The 14,493-nt window shown below is 36.4% G+C and overlaps 1 protein-coding gene across 1 annotated transcript in view; it reads right to left on the bottom strand.

Moving 5' to 3' along the window:
- The window catches only part of TMEM131 (transmembrane protein 131), a 93,289-nt gene that overhangs the window by 65,856 nt on the left and 12,940 nt on the right, over nucleotides 1–14,493 (bottom strand). The window contains exon 2 of the mRNA XM_059493781.1: nucleotides 7,837–7,898. Within this exon, the coding sequence (XP_059349764.1) occupies nucleotides 7,837–7,898 (62 nt within the window). The remainder of the gene's footprint in view (nucleotides 1–7,836; nucleotides 7,899–14,493) is intronic.

Below are 14,493 nucleotides of genomic sequence, written 5' to 3'. Positions count from 1 at the left end.
GGACTTGGTCGGGGTTTTTAAAGTTCATTTTTTGGATCAGTGTCAATCAAGAGCAAAGAAATAGCATACCAACTTCAGCAACTATAGCATCATGGAACTAAACCAAAAATAAATCTCATGTGGCAGTTTCTATAATTACCTCTCTTTTTATTACAGGTCAATCTTTCAAGTCATGCAGTAAACAAAAACATACAACTATGTTCAGTTACAAGTCCTAAACACTTTTTTAAAAAAAAAAAATTTGATCTCCAGGTGTAATTGTGGACCTATTGTACTGCAGTCTGGCCTGCTATTTTTCCTCTGTGACTGCACAAAACTGTCAGGAACTAAAGCCATGTACCTGATCAATCCACTATTTAGTGTATAGGCTTTGCTTAATAACAGAGAAATATAACTATGCTTTTTAAAAAATACAGCTTCATCTTTTCTTCTAAAGGGTACATTCTGAAAGAGCAGAATGAGCAAAATATGATTTATATGAAACATTTATTAAATCTTATCTGTACTGAAGAAGCATTAGAAATAAAAAAAATATTGACACGTACAGATCAGGAAGTACAATGCATGTGTACACCATTAATATTTCAAGACAGATAATAAGATAAGTTACAGGAAAAAAACCCCTTCAATTGGATTAATTTCCCAATCCAAATCCCTAACAACAAAACCTAACTTCAGCACAAAAGGAACAGCAGAAATATACAACTGAGCGGGGGAAAAGAGAGAAAAGGAAAAATCATCCCTTTTACCAGTACTGGGCATTTATGATCCTTTCACCCAAAAGGCTGTGTTCAAGACTTGAAGACAGACGATTCTTTTTTAATGTTTTTTTTTTTAATTTAAAGACAGCAGATAACATTTAGGCTGTTGCTCCTAACAGTATCATTTAATTTCTTATATAACCCTAGTAGGATTAAACTATAAAACAAGGGACTTCAGTATAAAGATCTTGAGAAAACTTGCACACAGTGAGCTAGAAAATTATAAGGCAGTCAGCCAACACCATGGTTTCAAGACTTAGGAATAGTTTCTCTCCACAGGGTTATATTCTCAAGACAGATTTCATGGAGAATCTGTACCTCAAAGTACACTTTAAAGACTCAGTATAATTGTGGAAGACACCAGACAATAATCTTGCATACACGGAGAATCAAAATCCATATCTCACAGCCTGAAGGCCGTCTCGAATTAAATACTCATGGCTGTTAGCCCCAGCCAGAACATAAAAACAAAAGATCCCACTAAACAAACAAACAGTCACAACCACCAAGTTAATTTTAATGTCTCACTATTTGTTATAATAGCTATTCTTCACTTCTTGATAAGAGGTCATATTACCTAGCACTACATTCAGTCATCTAAACATAAGCATCTGCTGCCACTTGAGATAAACGTCCTAGGGCAGCCTGCCTGCTCCCAGACTGACATCCAGAAGGACACAGTTTCTCCTACACCCTGTGCCACATCTGCCAGGTCCATGTAGATGCCCAGGACATCTCAAATAGCACTGGTTATCTATGTTTAAGCAACTAAACTAGAGCTCAGAAGTCTTCAACAAGGACATTTGGGGCAATGCAAGGAGGCAGACCCTCTTGGGGTTCAAGACCAGGGACTTCCAACACCAAATATATTTCCTTAATATTAACAAAATTCTCAACAACCAAAGTTTTCTATATTCCTACACAAGAGATTAGCCACACCAATTTAAAGACTGTTGCAGTCCTAAAGACTCAGAACATTTTACATCCCACTACTCTACAAGTAGTTCCTTTTTGTAGAGGAGGTATGTGCTGCTTGCAACTGTATGTTGAGAGATAGCTACAAAAGTGATACATAAATGGCAGCTTAAATCTTCATTGTTCTTAAATCTTCATGAGCTCTATGCTAATAATTATTATAATTAAAATAAACTTAATTAATGAGCTATATCTCGCTTAAGGTAATGAAAAAACTAATGCTGTAATCTGAAAGGTAGCTGAAAGTGGACTGAAGCCATTCTTGCCCTGGTTTTTCATGACACAAACTCACATAAGGAAATAAAACCTCATCACCTGACTGTAGCTGATGTAACACATGCTGTTGACACTGGCTTTACAACAGTCACTCCTGGGCACCAATTATTTTTAATCTAAAGCCTGGGGATGGCAGCTCTTCCAGTACAAGAAGCAGAAGAACTTCAGCTGCTCACAGGCCACAGCAATGAACTAGGATGGCTCTTACTCCGTTATAAAGTCACACACATGGGAAAGAAAGCTCCAGAGGCCATCTAATCAGCTGTTGCTGAGTGGAGGTCTCCTAAGTGCAGGTGAGCTTTAGGGCACCATGTTTTGGGGATCTCAAAAGACAGAAATTCAACTTCTTTTAATAAATTGGTCCAGTGTTTGAACATCCTCAAGTTTAAAAGTTTTTTTTTTCTTGCATGGGAGTCTGTGTCCAAAGCTTCTCATCCTTCCATGGCATACAGGAAAAATCTGGTTTGTGTTAATTCAAAAATCAGTTTTCCTCTTGGTCTTTTCTCCTAATAGCTGAAAAAACTATATCCTAACATGAGAAGCCTTCAAGGCCCTGACCATCCTGTATTACTCTGCTGTGTCTGCTGCAGTATGTCAGTGCCTTCGTCACACTGGGTAGCCCAGACTGGACACAATACTCAGCTGCAGTCCCACAGGAGGGGGCAAAATCACACCCTTTATCTTCTGGGTCCATGTTTGTTACAATTCAGAAGGCTGGCAGTCGTCTTCGCTACAACAGCACATGGACAACTTATGTTCAACCTGTTCTCTTCCAGAACCCCCCTATGTCTTTTCTGCAGTGCTGCTGCCACGGCCCAGCCCATCCTGTTGTTCCCTCTCAGGTGCAGGCCTTGCATTTGTCTGAGCTGAAGGTCACGAGGTTGCTGTCAGCCTGCTGAAAGCCCTCTGAACAGCAGCCTTGCCTTCCAGTGTAACAGCTCCCTTGGCCAATTGGGTATCATCTCTAAACTCCCTGAGAGTACTCTCCGTGCCACCAACCAGGCTGCTAAAGACAACACTGAGCAATGCTGTCCTCAGTTCCAAGCTCCATCACAGGTGACAAACTGCCAGCTGAACTCTGTCCTGTAGCATACACCCATCAAGGTCAATGGTCCAGCCATTTTACTGCACACCTACGAGCCTGTATTCTTAACACTTTGGCTACAGAAATAACAATGGAGAGCACATCAAATCCCTTCAAAAAATGATTTTTATACAATATCAAAATTAATGAATGAATTAATGAATATAAAATATGAAAAAATGGATTTACATACAATATGAAAAATTTGAGTTAATTAAAAAATACACCTAGACTTCACTCCCTGAAAACACTATTGCTGATACACCAGAACTGAAAGCTTGCCACTTATGTTAAGAGAATTCTTTGCTGCACCACTGAGAATGAAGTAGAGATCATGCAGAAAATACTAAACTTCCACCAGTAAGAAACCAACACAGCTGAGTCCTACAAAGGTAATTCGGTTCCATGTCTTCAGAAGCCACTGCAAGTCATATTAAGATCCTGTCTCTTTGTCATGTAGGACCATTGCAATTCTCACTATCAGTCTCTGTAACAAGCAGTTTACAGCAATTTATGAACAAATATGTAATAAATATATATAAGCACACAGGCTTTCTTTATTCCCAGTATTTCAGCTATTCTGCAAACCCGTAATTATCAGTAAAATAATTTCTAGGAATTTACCTGTAAAAAATGGTTGCAAACACTTATGATTATTGCGGCAGATTCACAGTAAGGTAATTTGAAAAGTCTTACCACTTTCCTTTCTCATTTTAGCAATACACTACTTTAAAAATACTACTACATAAAGAGAAGTACTTTCCAAACAGTCTGAATTAAAAAAAAAATAAAATTTAATCACTCTAAAAAACAGTGGTCTCAACTACACTGTCCAGAAGAACATTAGATACCCAAGGCAAAAGCTCTAATGACAAATAGAAGGACCAGGGAAAGTCATTTATTACCTAAAAAAAAAAAAAAAAGAAAACTTTGCTCCGAAAAATAAATTTTCCTTTACCATTCATTTTTCAAAGTAAAGTCCTCAAAAAGTGAGCTAGTATGTTGGCTTAACATGAAAGGACAAATTATTAAAAGTAACAGTTGTAGTTTATTTCAGCTCTCCTAATAGTTGCAGATGACATCACTGTCAGAGACGTGAAGCATCTGTCAGGTCTGGACAAGGGTTCAAATAATCAGGACAACACATGGATGGGACGGCCTGACACTGACGTAGCTAAGTTCAGCTGAAGGAGACTTAAATGTAAAACTGGGAAGGGAATAACTGATAGCACACTAAAGAAAACAATGTGCTAGGAAAGCACAGTGAAATACAAACTATATGAGCAAACAAAATGCTCTCAAAAACTTACTAGTCATTTTGGCATTACTAAAACAAGCGTTACTAGACAGGGAAAGAACTACTCTGTCCTCTCTCTCAGCACAATGTCTCAAATAAATGCTACACTTCCAGTAGTGACAAATAAAAACCCAGTAAATTGAGTGTTGTAAAAAACTTGCATGAAGAAGCTACAGGTAGATTTCAGCACAAAATTATCATGATGAAGAGGTAAAACAACCTAACAAAAAATCCAAGTACACATGCCCTTGAGAAAAAAGCATCAGTAAAACCAGCTTAGGCATGAAACTTACATATTTCTCTACATCTTTTAAGAACAGAAGAGTCAAGCACCTGCCAGGCATAGCCCATCTACACACAACACCACCTGAAAAATGAATACATGATCTCCCAAGGTCCTTTAAAATCAACCAAGTCTATGACTCTGAAGTGACAAACAACTATACAGACATCTGCAAACCACCTGCTATTGAAAAAAAACCAAACCCTACATTGCATTTACATTAATACTATTCTTACCCTATATTCAGAATCTAAATGAATTATTTGAAGAGTTCAAAAAGTTGAGCTCTTAAAGGGACCAATTCATGTGAATAGACAGAATTAAGAAATTCCCTCATTATTTTAATTTAATCCAAAGGCAGAACTAGCATAAATTTATTTAGATATAGACCTTTAATCTGAACACATATGCTAAAGAACAGAAGCTTTTCTCACTTTTCTCAGAAGGTTGAACTACACAGTATAGCACTTTCTAAACCACAAACTCTAAGTCCACACCCACAGAGTACAGTCTCTACTTTTGCTAGTTATCCAGTAGCATGAGCTCATGAAATTTCCATTGTCAGTTTATTTTTACCAATGAAAAGCTTTCTACTTAAATATCTAAAGATTTATTCTCTTTCAATAAATAGAGGTTTTCAGTAAGACTGGTCAAGCCAAACTTTTTAACACATTCATTTTTTACAATGGAATTCCTAAAGTGTGATTGAAAGACATAAGAAATATTTTACCAACAGTACATATTCCAAATTAGTACCAAAAACCAGTATCAAGAGGGTTCACACTAACTGGAAGGAAGTGGAGGAATCCCTAAAAATATAATTATTCAAGGCTTGGCATTTGATTTACTTAACTTGTAAAGCAACTTTCTAACAAGAAAAAGCTTGTTTCTGCTCTAAAGATATCAGATTCTTGGGGGAAGTGGAGATAAACCAAGAGTGGAGATGGCTTTGATACCACAATGATTATTAATCACTTTGTGTACTGAATTGGTTATTTTTCATATTTAAAAAAGCCCAAACCATTTGTTTGAAGGTGACATAACATTAGACAATACTGATTAACCACTACATCATAGTATTTGTAACAAACAACAGCCATTTGTGAAAGCTTATGGAAAGGTGAAAAGAGAAACAGTCAGTGACGTCACAGTAGGTTTAAAACTTTAGTAGACTGCTGTTCACAAGACCTAAGTCTAGTTTCACAACAGTGTAATTGCCTTTTTTTTAATTCCAGGAAGGAGTCACAAGATGTCACCATATTAATATCTACATGAAAATACCCAAATAATTTGTAAGCTAGAGAAAACAATATATGCTATCCTTTGCATTAAAAGGAAGTGGTTTCACTTATGTAGGTATGTTTGGCTTAAGAGCCACAATCATAACATAAAACATACAAACCACTTATCAGAAGTTTTGTCTCATTTTCTTTTAAATAAAACATTCAGCAGCATATTAAGTGGCAGCCCAATGCAGAATTGCTTGAATTTGTTCCACCATAATAATATTTCTACATCTTGCAATGGTTAGTATAATTAGCAATTCTTTTACTTTCCCATCTTGATATGACTTATTGAGTGGCTCACAGCAGTACCATTACTTTCTAGTCTAAGAACTTGTGGTTAATATAGTGCTAAAATAAGTAAGATAATTACAGATGTTAATGATTAATTTGAACTAGCTTTAAAAAATAATCCTGGTGATAAAGGAACACTTAAACTACAGATGAGTGAATGCAACTACCCATCATCTATCATCTTTACCTTAATCACTGGGCCAATGATATACGTTGATTTTATTAAACGACATGTGTTCTAGTAGAGTATGTAAAAGAAAATAAACGGAGTCTTGTGGGTTTTTTTCCTTCTATTTGTAGTCATATGTGGTATCTTCAAGCAAGTTAAAGAAATATTCACAGTTGAAAGCTTTAATAATTGAAACTGTAACCACTATATGGAAAACTTCTACCACTCTACTCTACACATCCAAATATAAACCTATACACAGATATCTACTATGAGAATATGTTTAGCACATGACAGCTGAACAACTGGCTAATGAAGAACCTGAGGCCTTTTTGTTTGCTTGTTTGGTAGGGTGTTTGGGTTTGGGAGAGTTTTTTGAGGGGTTTGTAGTGGGGGTTTCTTATTTGTTTTTAACGGCAATGTTTCCTGTAACCAGCTTACATAATTTTGGAGTATCTTACTTTTGGACATTACAGTCTTAACATCTACAGTAAGATATTCCTGAGTTACATTAAGGACCAAGGACTGAAGAAAGAAAAAAAAACGAACCTAAACAACATAGTAGGCAGGGAAAAAACAAAAAAGGCAACATCATAAATCTGAAACGTGCAATATGTTGATGCATATACTGACTTTTCTCAACTACACAGGAGATAGAAATTATAAATCAAGAACTGCTCTGGTAACTCCTCTGCTCCCTTTCAAGTAGTAGACTATTACCATCAAGGAATTTTAAGAAAAATATTCTCATCATACATGCAATCCACAAAATAAATGCATATGAAATCCTAGTCAATAGAACTTCACACCTATGCAGCTCTAGTATCGAGCCATGTTGCTATGTATGTCATCCTAGCTACTAGCACCGTCTCAAAATTTCAGCATATATTCTTTAAAATTAACTTTTTTCCTGTTTTGACTAAGACCAAAAGAGAACTGACACGAATGGCAACATCATACATGAAAAACAACTATTTTCAACAGTAATTGCTTCACTGCAGTAATTAGAATTTCTTTAAACCCAATGGTAACTTGGTCTGAAGAACTGCCTTTAGGTTTGGGAATCTTGCAACACTTGCAGCTCCGGCAGATGAGTTAGCCAATTGCATCTCAACTCTAGCTCAAGATGAGCCTTAAACACAAAGTATCCCCCAATTTTTCTGAGAAAGAAAGAACTACCTGTGAGAGAACCTGCGGTAAAACCCACGAGTTTTCCCAACACAAAACATCAAGGAACCAGAACCTCTGGCCGCACTGAACCATACTGTTGAAAGCAACTAGAAAGTTCAAAGGTTCTGTGGACTTGAGCTTAATGCTTGCTTGTTTTCAGAACTCCACAAACCCATGAGTTCAAAAAGCAGTTATCAAAAAGATGCAACATTGCTGGATCAGATGATTTACTGTGACTACGTACCTGCAATAGGTCTCCTTCATCAAAACGTAGCATTTCTATTATGCCATCCGACTGGATGAAAGCTGCAAAGAAAAACAAAAAACTAAGTAATGTAACAAAAACCCATTTTGTTACTAAATCAGAAACAAAAAATTAAACATGTTATTTTTGTAGACAAACCAAAGCTATGACAAACCAAAATAATAATGCATAATCTACCAAAATAACAAGTCTGTGTCACTAACTTTGCTTGAGAAGCACCACACTTAGCAAATTAGTCTTTTACCTTAAAAATGCTAAACTCCAAAGGGAACAACTTCTAAGGTCTCAAAAAAGAGTGACCGTACCAAGCCAACCCCATACTTGAATAAATATGACAGGCTGGGTACCTGAACAAATGAGTTTAATACATCTAAGCCCACAAAGAGTTCAGACACAAACAGAATTTCTGTTTTATTTACACACCAATAATCTTTACTGTACATCTGGAAAGCCTCCTTCACACTGCAGCCTAATCCTTGGCATGGCAACAATCCTCTCCAGCTTGACAGGAACATATTAAAATTTGAAACAGTTTAGAAGTGTTTGTACCATAAGACTAAACTCCATGACAAGTTCATGCCTCAGTCAAATATAGGATCCTCAAACACCCCACTCATTTCCTCTACATGTTTGGTCAGGCAATTGTTTTTCAATTCCTCTTAAAATGTAGGGAATGCAACTTTCTTCTAAAGACAAAGAATAACAGCATTGCCCTTCCGGTAAAATATAATAAACTGTACAAGAATGAGTATGTTTTAAAGAGGAAAGAAAGGTTCAAAGAGTTCTACATTTTTCCCAAAAAATCTACTCACCTACACACACACACAAAGGAGGTCTTTAGAATGAAATGCAGCAGCAATCTCAAAGGAGAAAATTGTATTAAAAAAAAAAGTTCTGCAAATAACTCCTATGTCCTTTATGCATGACTGTCTTTACCATGTACCATTCGTACTAGATGAAGTAGAGAGTGACAACATTCTTCTTTCCACAAAGAGGAGCAACTTCTACAGGAAGAAATTAAAGATTTCCCAGTACACAGAAGTACACTATTTGCTTCTGGAAGATGGATTTTGAATCCCAGTTTGAAAAAGGAGACTTAGACCTTTATCTCCCACTTTGAAGCTTTGTTTATTATGACATCACCAACAACGCCATTCTATGATGCTTTAAATAAAAAAAAAGTCAGTACTTTTAGAAAACAAAAAGCACTCTTGGTAAAGGCACCTACCACATGGAGAAACATTAGCTTTGACATTTATTTGTCCCAAACATTTCCTCACTGGCTGCTTTGGTGACACCTGACTCAGTATCCAAAACTCACTATGCTACTTAACACATCACTGTTTGCAAACCCCATTCTGCATCCCTGACTTCCCCACACATTTCAATACCTTCACCTTAAAAGCACAAACTCCACAACCTTGCTTTCATATGACCCAAAGTAAAAGTTAATATAACACAAAGATTGCTGCTGTCATCTCCAAAAGTCTTTTAGCATGCAAAAACCCTGAAACAAATTTAAAAGATCCCCAAACAACCAAGTTTTCTACAATTACTTTTCAAGCTACCATACCGCACAACTCTAATGTGCACAGGCTGAGAAAGCCCAGCTCAGGTGGAGTGTGAGAATCACCACAGAGAAGGGGGGAGCTCATAAACAACACGTCCTGCAATATTTACACTGACACTGCAATATGTACAGTGCCATGAGAACTCCTAGCAGTAGTGTCAGCAATAAGTTAGTACTTTTTTGTGTGTGCTTATTGCTATTACCTTAATGTTACTCAAAACAAACAAAAATCGATCCTTGATCCAAGAATCAGAAGTTTGGTCAATCATTTATACCGAATCATTATACAGAACATAGGGCAAGAGATTTAAAAAAAAAAAACCCAAAAAAAACCAAACAAACCAAAACACGATTTGAAGAACTGTTAGAAAATCAAGTCCTACAGTTTATGAAATTCTGGGCTTTTAAAAATTAAATTACTGGAATATGTCTGCCAGTTTAAAGTTTAATGCCAGACCAAAGAAAAAGTGAATTCTTCTTAATTTAACTGGCAATACATATGATGCAAGACATTCATTTAATGGTTGCATTTTGGTTTTAAAATCACTAAAATAAAGGCTAAGTGTATTGCAGTGCAAGATGTATGAAAATGAAACTTTGACACATTAGGTTAAAATGCAGAGTATGACAGTTAATTGTGATTTCACAGAAGTGTCATGCTTATCCTCTGCACAAGAACACCAAATTATAGATTACCTAGAACAGAGGGAAAATTCTCAGTTTTTAACTCGGGGAGAAATACAGAATGAAATTATGTTTTCTCATGTATTTGATAAATTGGAAGTTGAGCAATCACAATTTTAAAAATTATAGATACAAGCAAACCTTCCTATTAATCAAAAGGAGTTGCACCTCTGAAGTTGGACTTTGTGGCATTCTATTGCTATCTAGATCTCTAGTTTGGAAACAGAGAGTACACAGCATTTGATTGTAGCATTAGGCACAAACAAAAAAAAGTCATTAGAAAACAACTTTTTATATAAATGATCTATTAACAACCCGCAAAGCATAAAAGGCTATTTCATCTAATCACAAATTCTTAGTATTTCTGAGGCTTTTTCCCCCCGATTTAAATGCAATGCACCATCAGTACAAAGACCAGAAAGCAGCAACAATTCTTTCACAAGGATAATATGCACTGAAGCCCCTAGAAATTAGCCCAAGCTTTCTACCCAAGCATCTTGAAGTCAGGCAGACCTTCTGTAAACTACAAACACTTTTTCAGCCACTCTTTAATTATTCCATCTTTACAACAAGTTATGAACAAAGCAACAGATGTTACAGAACATTTTGAGTGGAAAACACTGTTAAATAGAAGTGTTATTCATCACTATATCATTTAAGAAGTGTTTTCAGAGAGCAGATGACAGTGCCAGGTGAAGTCAGATGCACTGCAAAGTCTGGCTGCTGTCCATTTTACAGCAGACACATCTCAACCGAGGTGGTGATGAAGTTGCTGTGGTTATACCTTTCATTTTGGTTTAGACTAACTATCAAGCCTTTCAAGCATTTCTCTTTATTGGTTATTTCATCAAAGCAAGGAAATGGCAAGTAAATACATATACCTTCATGAGATGAAAGCTTGTTTTTGCAACTGGCTTCTCAGACTCTCAATTCGGGATGAAACAACAAGCCACCTCATTCAAATGAGGCAAAACTAATTACATTTTAAAAAACCTCCACTGACGAGTCATAAAGAGTCACCTGAATCCCTTTAAGAGCAGCTCTCAAACCATCCAACATGGACCACAGAGAGGACAAAGTTTTCTTCAAAGTGAAATGCTGACAGTGCCCTTGTGGGTCCTTTTTTACCCGTTCCAGAATTAGAAGCAGTTGCTCATCTTTTGCATTTGTGCTACCTGACCTAAGCAAGTTCACAAACTTTGCAATGCAAGCCCAAAACCAGCTTTTAGTGTCCTTTTACACAAAATACCTATGTCACCAATAGACAATAGGTTATTACCAATGTGCAAAGTCACTGTAAGTAATTAAGCATGAGATCACTTGGGCATGCTTTATTAGGTGAACCATTCCCCATGCTACAGAGGAAGATGACAGTGTTCTGCTAAGTCCCTAACAATTTCCCTTGGGAAAACTTCTTCCCAAAGCTTAAGCTGATACCATCATGGTCCATTACCAGTCTAACACTGTAGCCAATACTTTAACACTCTGGAATAGTAAAATGCAGCAAATTACCAACTCTTGCCTGTGCTATTTCAGTCATCCCTGCCACATGACTGGCGACTGCTACAAGAGGGGCACAACATAATATCTGGGGTAGCAAGCATTTCAACTGTCACAGCATGATCTGCCACTGCACAAATCAGCAGCCAAGAAGCCACATTACACATATGGATAATAATTTCTTCCTGAGCCTATAGGCAACTGAAGCCCTGAGGGCTTATTATAATAGCTATTAGTCAAACTTTAAATGTTCATGGACCAAAGAAGGAAAAGGATACATATTCATATCCGCAGATTTCAAGGCCAGAAGAATCTTAGTCTCATTTCCTCTTCACCTATGCTGAAGAGAATACTTTCTTCTGAGAGGTATACACAAATTCCTCTCAAGAGAAGACCTCTATCCTTTCAAACTTCTGCAAAAAGCAAATATAACAGATTGATGAGAATCAGTAACAATTTCAGTCACTCTAGCTACTAGGATATTATATGATTTCAGGGTCAAATTTTTTCAGCTTCTGGCTTGTGTATTCTTGGTTTCCTCTTTTCAGACAGTAGGTCACTACTAACAGAATACATAGAAGCTTACACTAAGAATATTCTAAGTTTCATATTCTGTTTTCAATCTCTAACCTTTAAAATGCAACTTCTTTAAGTCAGCTTTACTGTGAAAAGCCCATAAAAGTTATCAGAAAAAGACCATGAACCTAGGCTTTCCACTTGCTCCAAACAGCTTGTTCCACTATCAGCACTTTCCAAGCATCCCAAACTCTTCAAAAAATGGCAAAAGCAAACCCACCACCACAACCATGGACCCCAGTCCCCAAAGCACGGCTTTCTGGAACAGTGAAAGCACTATCCAGTCATTATTACCAGAAGATTCCTAAATGCTTTCCCCTGCCCTTTCCAACAACATCACAGTGCTTGATAGAAAATTAAACCAACAGTAGCTGAATTAACTTAAGTAGCATATTTTCTAAAGTTTATACACCTAATATAGAGAAATCTTGCTCAAACACATCCCTATTTTGATTGTCTCTTGTCCAAGCCTTTGATATTTGGGGCTAAAACAAGAAAAATACAGACCTATAAACCATCAAATAACAAGAAAATTTTAAAATCCCACACATCTCCAAAGCAAACCAGAACTTAATATTAAAATCACTTTAGCCAACACCAGTCTTTAGCTGTGACTGAATTACACAAAACAGAATAAATTTGCATGTAATGTGAGCAGTGAATACGCCAAGGCTCTTGGTGCATAACAAAAAAAAAAAATAATCTCTGTGGGTCACAGTTTATGAGGCCAACTCTGACTGAGATCCAATTTTTAAGGTGGCTTTGCACACTTATCCTTCCTTTAGCCACTGTTAATTTCTTCATTTTAATAGCGAAGTACATTCTGACATATATACATTTATAAAAACACTATTCTGAAATATAACAGCTCTGGAACAGCTACTCAATAGCCCTGCATTGATTTATTTTTATGCTAATGATCTTTATGTATTCTCTTACATGCTTGCAAGAACTGTTTTCTTTCCGAAGTCTTGTCTAAACCAGTTTTCTTTCTTATAAACTGGATTTATACAAACCTCTATCATCTAGTCCACAAACTTTCTCCCAATTCTAAGAATAGTGTCCTATCTTACCAAAATAGGGAAAGGTCAATTATTTAAATAATTTCTAATTTACATTAAGTTTTTTTTTTAAAGTCCAGTTTCTAACCCTTTGTCTTAATGACTAAGCTCACTTCAAGGTAACTATAACCACATGAGCCAATTACAATGTGCTAAATGCCATTCACTTCTGTCTATGTAATTGTAATTGCTACATTTGTATCACTATTGGCTGAAGTGCAGAACTAAACTTAGACGAGTTATTTTTAAAGCTCCTACTATGAATTAACTGCTTATGCACAGTCACACAATTTCAATCATCCTGAACAGTGAAAAACTGAGCAGCATGGGGAATACAGGTAGGTGGATAAAGAATGAAAAAATAAAATTATTATGGATGGAAAATTCCATTGTAAAAAATAAAATCCCATACACATAAGGAAAAGCACTATTACACTGTAAAGCAACTGACCATTTTAATCAGCTTCAGGACTACAGAAGGCTGGTGAGCCTCAAGAAATACGTCCCAGTTCAGTGTCCAACACACCAAATCTCTTTAAAAAAGGCCTGTTCTCCAAGACAGACAAGTCAGTGTGGCTATCAGCCTGGATTTCTGCCTATGTCCCAACAGGTGACTGTTCACTGAAAATGTAAAAGGTCATTCTCTCATGAGACAGTGAATGCCAGGCAAGGGAGAATCACCAGCCAGCAGGCTTGCTTTCCAGCTAAATCCCCTTGCACTTACCTAGGCAATTTACTCATTTTCCAGTACTCCATAACACAAGGAAATCAGTAATTTTTCCAGCAGACCTCAGGAAGAGCCATCACAACAAAGAAAATACACACAATGCAGTAAAGATCACACATGTACAAACATCACACCTCAAAGTCTTTTTACACAGAAACGTATTTATTCTTTCTTCAGTATTAAAATCTCTAATGACCTTCCCTCAAAAAGCCAACTGGCCAAATTTTTATTTTTCTGTTTATATATATATATATATATATATATATGTATATATAAGATTTGAAATAGAACCATCCCTTGATAATGCACTTTAATCATCATGTGAAATGAGAAAGCAATATATTAAGCTAAATAACAAAAAGACAATCTTCATCAAAATCCTCATTTTATACTCCTCATTAAAAAAAAAATTCTGACTTGACACAGTACATACTCAAGTAAGAGTTCACATACACCAAACTATGCCCAAATTAATACAAGCTAAACAGAGACAGTGGATCACTTGCAATACCTGAGCA

This window comes from Ammospiza nelsoni, chromosome 2 (assembly GCF_027579445.1).
Source record: "Ammospiza nelsoni isolate bAmmNel1 chromosome 2, bAmmNel1.pri, whole genome shotgun sequence".
Taxonomy (NCBI): Eukaryota; Metazoa; Chordata; class Aves; order Passeriformes; family Passerellidae; genus Ammospiza; species Ammospiza nelsoni.
Note: the sequence above shows the minus strand (reverse complement) of the source record. Positions and strands in the feature narration are given on the sequence as shown.